Source organism: Gymnoscopelus braueri (assembly GCF_963280865.1).
Source record: "Gymnoscopelus braueri genome assembly, chromosome: 1".
Taxonomy (NCBI): domain Eukaryota; kingdom Metazoa; phylum Chordata; class Actinopteri; order Myctophiformes; family Myctophidae; genus Gymnoscopelus; species Gymnoscopelus braueri.
Genome location: NC_137603.1, coordinates 12064984 through 12073841, shown reverse-complemented (window position 1 = coordinate 12073841; position 8858 = coordinate 12064984). Strand labels below are relative to the sequence as shown.

The window sequence follows — 8858 nt, the reverse complement described above, 5'->3', positions numbered from 1 at the left end:
TGTCTGCCTTTAAATTATTTGTATATTATAGGAGGCAAAAATGTTTGTTTGGTCTTTTTTATTTATTTTTATAGAATACTTTAGGCTATGTTAATATTTTTGTTATAGACTATTCAATAAATTGTCAATAAATGAATGAATAAATAAATAAATAAAGTGAAAACCGATTAAAAGTCTTTTTTAAATAAATAAATAATTGTATTTATTAAAAAAAATAACACCCTGATACTGGAATTGTAGGTTTTCACAATGTTTGCCAACGTTTGACCAGTTTTTAGTTTGTTGATCACTTTTGATGCAATAATGCAGTATTTTTTTCATTTTCTTTAAGGTATTATCTTAAAAGTCCTTCAATTGTCACTTCACTATCATCTGCACTTCACTCCCCCCCCCCCCCCCCCCCCCCCGCACAATAAAAAGAAACCTGTTACCTGGGGGTCCCGAGCCACAGGTTGAGAACCATGGGCTACTGCACGGGATCCAATGGGCGGACCAGTGAGTGAGTCAGCTGGTAACTAATATAGCTCCACCGATTTTTGCAGCCTATACTTCATTACACTAATGCCTTTTTGCCAAATATGTACGAGAAGGTGGAAATGTTCATGCATTTGCCACAAAGAAGATTGCAACTTTAGGTAATTAAACTACCGTACACACTTCTGGAAAGTTCGAAAAGATGGAGCTGCAAAATAATTCGCTTATTTTAAATAAATGATATTTAATCATAGCCTATCTATGCGATCCATGTGATGGGGAGAGTTACATGGTGTTACCATTCTGTTGTTTGGTTGTCCATCCTTTGCTCCTGCCGTGCTGCTATACTGGAGTCTATCTACTGGAACAGCTCCAACACAAGGTAGGCTTATTGATCTGTCCCAATTTTTACATAATCGTCTATTCGCAATTATTATTATGTTGAATAATGTTCAAACATTTCGAAAATGAGTGGAAATAGCAGATCTACAAGCTCACAAGGCATTGTGAGGTGTTGTGAGCTTGTAGATCATCTATTTCCACTATCAATGTTTTTTTAACGTATAAAGTTATTAAATAGTAATCAGTAATTGCTTTGTATATTTAAGTTATTTGTCATTATGAGAATTAACCTTCATAAAATTGCATGACCTATAAATAGCATATTAACTAACAGGCTGTAGAATAGATGATATTCATTATTATGCTCATATTACAGGTGATATCTATGCCTGTTTTATTGGATATTTCTGTGCAATACCAGAGTCACAACACTATGTGGTTCCTTATTCTGTGATATCCTAAATGTACCAGGCCAAAAAATGTTAATGTTAATCAACATTCCCTTGTGTTCCTCCATATCCTCATACCTCTCTCTCTCTATCTCTCTATCTCTCTCTCTCTCTCTCTCTCTCTCTCTCGCACGCGCGCGCGCACACACAGATTCACTCCAGGTCAGGGTCTGGTCCTCTTTCCTCAGATTGGAGACAAGATGGACATTGTCTGCCCCCGAGTTGGGGCTTCATCTGGGGGGGAGGAGGAGTTCTACCGCGTGTACCTGGTGACTCGGAGTCAGATGCAGAGATGCATCGTTGACAAGACAGATGCACCTCTTCAGGCTCTTCTCAGCTGTGATAAGCCTCACAGGGATGTGAAGTTCACCTTTAAGTTCCAGGAGTTCAGCCCAAACCTCTGGGGTTTGGAGTTCCTCAAGGGAAGGGACTATTTTATTACCTGTGAGTTATGCACTCAGTTTCACCTCAAAGTGGTTCAGCTTCAAGTTGTAGATTTTGCAATATCCATCTCAAATCTTTTTGTGTACTGAAAGTGCAACATTGTCTTGCTTATAGCCTACACAAGGAAGAGCATTTGAATCTATGCTATTATCTGTTTTTCCACGAGCTGTATAATAAGCCATCATCTTTTGCTCCCTCCAATTTTATTAGTTCACACAAGAGTGTGAGCCTTGCTGTGGGGTCAATGCTGGTTAGCAAGAATCTTAATGCCAAGTGTTGCGTGAGAGATAAAGAGCAAGTCTTACCGTGGCGTGTATGGTGAAATCCTCAGTGTTAATTTAACTCAGAGAGTGTCCAAATGGAACAAAATTGTCCATTTGTACACTCTTCGAGTTATTGCCAGTCATACACAGTACCTTGTTCTGTTCTGACAGCACACATCGCAGTGGCATGGCAGTGGGATTCATTGAGCTTACATGCCCCAAATCACACAAGGCTCTTACAGCATCAGGCAGATTCGATGTGAGCTTTCAGCACAATGTCACTGGTAGACAGTGAGACATTGTTATCTGACCTAAATGGTCCTAATAGGTGTGTGTGTTTGTGTGTGTGTGTGTGTGTGTGTGTGTGTGTGTGTGTGTGTGTGTGTGTGTGTGTGTGTGTGTGTGTGTGTGTGTGTGTGTGTGTGTGTGTGTGTGTGTGTGTGTGTGTGTGTGTGTGTGTGTGTGTTTGTGAGTGTGTGTGTGTGTGTCACATAAATGCACAAACTGATGTGTGACAGTTTAGTAATTCCAATGCTTCAAGTTAAGGGGCTTTGAGCATTTGCATGTTTTAACCTGTGCTGATGTTATGATTTTGGTTGTGTTAATGTGTGCTTAGGCTACTTTGTGTTATGTATGCATGATGCTGTTAAGCATGAGAGAATTCTTTGCTGGAAAATTGAAAGCTATTCAGAAGGAAAATGTAATGATCTTGAGTACTGCTTACACATTCAATTCATTAATTCTTCTCCACCACCCCTCCTCTCTCTCGCTCTCTCTCTCTCTCTCTCTCTCTCTCTCTCTCTCTCTCTCTCTCTCTCTCTCTCTCTCTCTCTCTCTCTCTCTCTCTCTCTCTATCTATTTCTTTATCAGCTACTTCTACAGGCACCTTGCAAGGTCTGGATAATACTAATGGTGGGGTTTGTAGAACCAAATCCATGAAGCTGGTACTGAGAGTGGGCCAGAGTGAGTATTTGTGCGTGCGTGCGTGTGTGTGTGTGTGTGTGTGTGTGTGTGTGTGTGTGTGTGTGTGTGTGTGTGTGTGTGTGTGTGTGTGTGGTGTGTGTGTGTGTGTGTGTGTGTGTGTGTGTGTGTGTGTGTGTGTGTGTGTGTGTGTGTGTGTGTGTGTGTGTGTGTGTGTGTGTGTGTGTGTGTGTGTGCGTTCACCCATTTTCAACCTATCTTCATATAATAGATCCTCACTAATGCTTCTGATAAAATTGTGTCATTTTTTCCTGCTCAGTCTGTGTCTCATAGGAGGGCTGTGGACACTTCAGAAACCCATCTACCAGTGACATCATTGTTAGGAAGGTTTTTTTTCTTCTTCAATATTTAAATTGTATTTGTATTTGTATTAACGCGAGAACAATGGTTTCCATTATAGCATGCTAACTTTCCAGGAATAGAAAGCCTGTAGTTTCTATTAGTTTGAATTCCCCATCGATGATGTCACTGGTAGATGGGTTTCTGAACTATCTACAGCCCTCCTCTGAGACACAGAGTGAGTAGACAAAAATGGTGCCATATTATCATGAGCATTAGTGAGGACCAATTATATGAAGACAGGTTGAAAATGTGTGAAGTCGTCCTTTAATCAGAATGGAAGGGAAACCTTTGTTAGTCCTGTGGGGGAAATCCAGTTTCAGCTTCACCCAGCTGATGGCTGCTCATATGGTTCTGATGAGCATTCAGGTTGGGGGGGGGGGGGGGGGGTTAGTGGTTAAGTGACTTGCTCAGGGACACTTTATGACACATAGATGGACCAGGTGGAAAACCGGTGGCCTTCTGATTACCCCACGACCTCTTTACTCACTAAAGCTACGGGTAGTGACTCTTTCTGAAACGTGTTAGCAGCCTGATATAGCAGTGAGAAAGCACACCTGCTCTAAATTTGGTCAAAAGTAATATGTCAGTACTGTGCTTTGCTAAACACAATGATGTCTCTGTTAATATTGTATATCGCACAACAGTGTAATGTATTAACAATCATCCAGATGGCTTTTCATATGAATTATCTCAGATCCATAATTCAAATTGTTGGCAGCTTAAGACCATCACTTTAATATAGCACCGTTTTGAATATTTTTTATGTATTCACAATTTGATCTAATACCAATAATGCTTGAATGTGTGCACGCCTTCTGTATTACAAATCCAAGATGTACTCATATGGCGAGTAAGCCCACTAACAATGGTGTGAAAGTGGAATAGGATGACATCCCACTATTCTTGGAGCATCGTGGGATGGTGTGAATTAACATTAAGACTAACATCTTGTTGGTATTAGAATCTTGGCAGAGCTAGTGCTGAATGAGAGTGAAACAGAGGCTGGCTGACGAGGCTAGTGCTGAAGATGTGACCATGCCAGTATGCATCCCACCATTAACCATCCCGCCTTATTCCAGGTTCTTCTGATCCACCCTCAGAGCCCCAGGAGTCTCCGACCAGATTCCCACCCAAGCAGCCAAAGTTAAAGGTTAAAGAATCCCCCACAAGAACACATGATGGGAAAAGCAATAATGGTAAAGGAGAAAGAAAAATCTGACTGCATAGGTTTTAGTGCCTGCCCTATACACTTGCTATTTGAGGACAACTGTAATTTTAGTGGGTATGACACTGAATTACATCTATGAAATATAATATTTTTAGTTCATGGCTCTTGATCCATTAGCCATCCTGCTCAATTTCTAAAAGCTCTGACTCATGAACATTCGAGGTCACGCAATCTCATTGTCCACCCTCCCAATTTCCCCCTGACCTATAATATACCAAACCCTTATCTAAACCTAGTTGTACATGTAGGCTATGTCAAATGTGTCAGTGTCTAATGCTTACTGTCTAGTATTTTGTGTTGTCTATTTACTGTTTTTTGTTTTCTATTTGTATTTATACCTATACTTTTATACTTACTTATTATGGGTTTTATATAAAATGGTGTACCTTATTTTGTGATTTCACTATGATTTAATGGCATTGGCTTGTGAAGACCTGGGATTTGGTCCTATACACATAAAGGTTGAGTTTAATTGAGTTGAAGATCTTAATCTTGGGTCTTGGGTCTAAATGTAACTATCTCTAATGTAATGCCTAAACACAGCCATTATAACGTTATACTCTAACATTATGCCTAAGGAAAAGTCTTAATGAATCTTATCTACTGTTGCCTACAGACAGGAAAATTGATCCAATTCAGGGACACAGAGTGTATCCCAGCATGCAATGAGCAAAAGGCAAGGAGATACCCTGGACACATCCATCACAGTGCAAAAAACAACAACACTGTTTTTCTCACATTCATAGCTGTGGGCAGTTTAGACATGTTCATCCAACTGAATTCCATTTGTTGTCATGTGGGGGGAAACTGGAGTAGGCTTACCACACATACATCTAATGTATAACACTAATGCCTTAATAATATTTGCAGATCTTCAAGCTAAGAACGTGTCACAATGCAACATGTTGTTAGCATGAAGATCAGTTCTTGTCAGCCAGCTACACCGTTGCGATGGGCTATAAGTTACCACAGGGTAAACTTACCAGATATTTTACCACTGAATTTGTCACCTATAATGACACGCTCCAAAAGGGTGGAGGCTGGTGATGTCCTTGCTATGAGGCAGCAGTGCTAAACACCATGAATAGGTCCAAATAATACAATTCCAAAGACGGAAAACAACACTATCCAGACTGATATTATATTTATCATGTTTATCATTTAATTTCTATTTTGATTCTGTTTTTGGAAGTGATATTACTGCTATAACCTAAGAGCTGTGCATTTTCAGTGGATGGCTCCAGGCTTCGTGGCATCACAGATTAGATTACGGTCTCTATTTTCTTATTCGTGTTAACAAATACTGATGGAGGGTCATTGGGGTTTCCCATCCCCTCAGGTGAAGTAAAAGCAAAATGGTGATTGTGGATTCTTGAAAATGGTGTTTAACCGCGTAAGCCTTTTACGACGAATAGCGGAAATAGTAGATCTACAAGCTCACAATGTGTCTTTGGGAATGTATTACCTACTGTATAACGACATGCCCCATTCTCTGTTGTCTCTGCATGTTCTCACTCACTCACAGGGGAGGATGCCTCTGTCCCCAGTGATGGTACAGAACCGGGGTTATTCATAGGGGTCGTTTCTGGCGGTCTACTGCTGATCCTAGTCATCATAGTTCTGTTGGTTGTGTTGTGGAAGTGCCACCAGCGTCGCTGTGTTCCTGACGTCCAACAGTCTGCCTCCATGTCCCTCAACACATTGGCTGGGCCAAAGCGGGGCAGTGTCACCAGTGACAATAACGGTTCGGACCGCAGTGACGTTGTTTTCCCACTCCGGGCGTCTGACAGCATGTTCTGTCGTCATTACGAACCGGTGAACAGTGACTATGGGCCCCCTGTCTACATAGTTCAGGAGGTACCACCACAGAGTCCTACAAACATCTACTACAAGGTTTAATGGAGCTGTTTTGAAAGTAATCAAAACCGTAATGGAGCAGCAAGCTGGCAAGTGCTAAACAAGACTTCACCAAGACAAAACAAGGACTAGAATCTACATACTAGTCTAGTATGTACCAGTGTCCTGAATCTAAGCTGCTGGAAATGTGGATCGGCTGGGCCTCAGTACACAGCAAACATCAGTGTTAATAACTCTGAGAGGGTAAAATGTTACATTATCACTCTGGATAAACTGATAAATTAGTACTGATGATTTACTGTGTAGTACAGAGAGCTGTTATGTTGTATGGACAAACATATTCCAATGTTAAATATATCTTTGTGCCAGCCTACATACAAATTATTCATTTTACGTAGGCTGGTGGAGATTTTCCAGTCCCTAGAGAGAATACATTGGGAAGTTTTATGTCAGATATTTGCATGATGATACACATGACATCCACACGATTCAGGTTAAAAAGTAAAGTTGCCCTTTAATTCAGGTTTCTATTTATTTACTTTGTGAGAATGAGTGACTTTATCACTGACTTAGTTATAAGAGGATTACTTGCTAGAACTTAGATTTTATTTATCAAAGAAGCTGCCATATGGCAGCTACATTTTGTACAGAGAATATGTTTTCTTTTCATAAATGTATCTTATAAAGTAATTTCTCTATGAGAGACAGGTTCTCTATCAGCTACGTCTGTTAAAGAAATGACGTCCACGCACTTAGAAATACACGTTAAACATTATATGTTTTCACAGTTGGAGTTTATGAACTTTGTGTGAAATGTTGTTAATTATTTATTTGCAAATTATGATTTGCTTTCATTGAAATTCTTAAACTCTGACTTGTACTTTGCCTCCACAAAATCAAGACAAGTTTATTAACACTGGATTTTCTTTTCTTTGAGCTCTCTTTATGATAGAGTGGAGGAAAGAATATTAATTTTCTTACCATAGCAGGGCACCTAGACGTGTTTTGTTGCTCTTTTTGCCTGGTAAAAGAGATAACCATCTCAGTTGGACTCACCTGGTTAAATAATAGAGAACTATATAGTAAAGTAAAATGCTCTCTGGTAAATGGGGCATTTTATAGCACCTTTATCTAACAGTGCTTTACATTCACCCACCAACAGCAGACGAAACCATGCAAGGCACCAACCTGCAACTGGGGTTCAGTGTCTTGCTCAAGGATGCCCGGGATCGCACCCTGTGCCCCAGCCCTTAAGCAGGAAACCAGGTTCAAATCTGGGGTAGAAGAGTAAAGTTTCATAGTGCTGCTTTGAAACACTGGCAAAATGTTCTACACTACAGCAAAAAGTTAAAATTACATGTTTTTTATTGTTACATTGTAAATTATGATGCATACACAAAGTTGAGTACCAATTTTATTTTTAAACACAATATGCCATAGGATATTCCTTGTAAGGAATGACAAACTTGAAAGACTTCTTGTGAACATCTTCATCTTTATAATCTGATGGTTATTTTGAAGTTTGAGAATTGCTATGCTGTGAGTTTATCCCATGATACTATACTGTTTATTGGAATGTACATTTTGAAAAAAGAGATCCACAAAACAAGGTCATAGAAAGAAAATACACAGCACACTCAGAATTAGAAATATAGCCTACAGTAAAATCCTGTGTTCATTTATCCAATGACAACTCTGGAGTATTTGTACACTTAAGGAGTTTACATATACTTTTTTTTTAAATGTATTAAGTATTTAACAATTGGATTATTTTCATGTTCCTGTTGTGATTCTCTGTGTAATATCTGTGGGCAAATATGTGTCATGCTTCTTCATCCACATCATGTTTCACATTTTCAGGTTGTCAGCTTCCATGAGCTGTCAACACCACTAGGGACACTGCTGTTTCAAATAGCAAGTTACTGTACAAGACATGCTTGGTTTCTGCTTGGTCTGACTCCTCACCTGATATTGAGGAGTAGCCTATAATACATTTAAAACCTGCAATCAACTCAAATAGCTTTCTTTTAGTTTGTAGTGAACAGACACCCTCAAATCAACTCTTCCTGTGTCATCCTGTCATAACAAACAGGAGCATATGTTGTGAATGGATTAGTAGGCTACTTCTTTTACAGATTCAGGCGATATTAGTTACCACCTCTAGAATCGGGGAAGTTCACAATCAATACATCAATATTGCAGACAACACCAGACTACACTCAGTTGTATTTATTATATATATATATATATTATATTTATTCTATTAAACAACCAATCGGAAATTCTTGATAACTTTGTGCCATCTGTATAATAGCTGTGAGCATATCGTGAAGAAAAAAACAACAAATTAGACTCTGACTGTGACTCTGAAACATTAAAGAACTAATTCGTTGCATGTGTGTTTTTCCACCCCCATGCTTGAAGTCCATACTTGCTCTTGTGAGATGTTTTTGTCCTGTGTGAAGCTTCTCAGTTGAA

The 8858-nt window shown here is 39.4% G+C and overlaps 1 protein-coding gene across 1 annotated transcript; it reads left to right on the top strand.

Moving 5' to 3' along the window:
* Positions 1 to 749: 749 nt before the first annotated feature.
* On the top strand, positions 750 to 6422 carry LOC308087623 (ephrin-B2a-like; the record flags this gene model as incomplete). Its single annotated transcript, XM_080431635.1, has 5 exons — positions 750 to 856; positions 1417 to 1709; positions 2843 to 2935; positions 4375 to 4491; positions 6049 to 6422. 5 exons carry the CDS (start codon positions 750 to 752, stop codon positions 6420 to 6422), a joined length of 984 nt encoding a protein of 327 aa, XP_080287761.1.
* Between the last annotated feature and the right edge of the window lie 2436 nt (positions 6423 to 8858).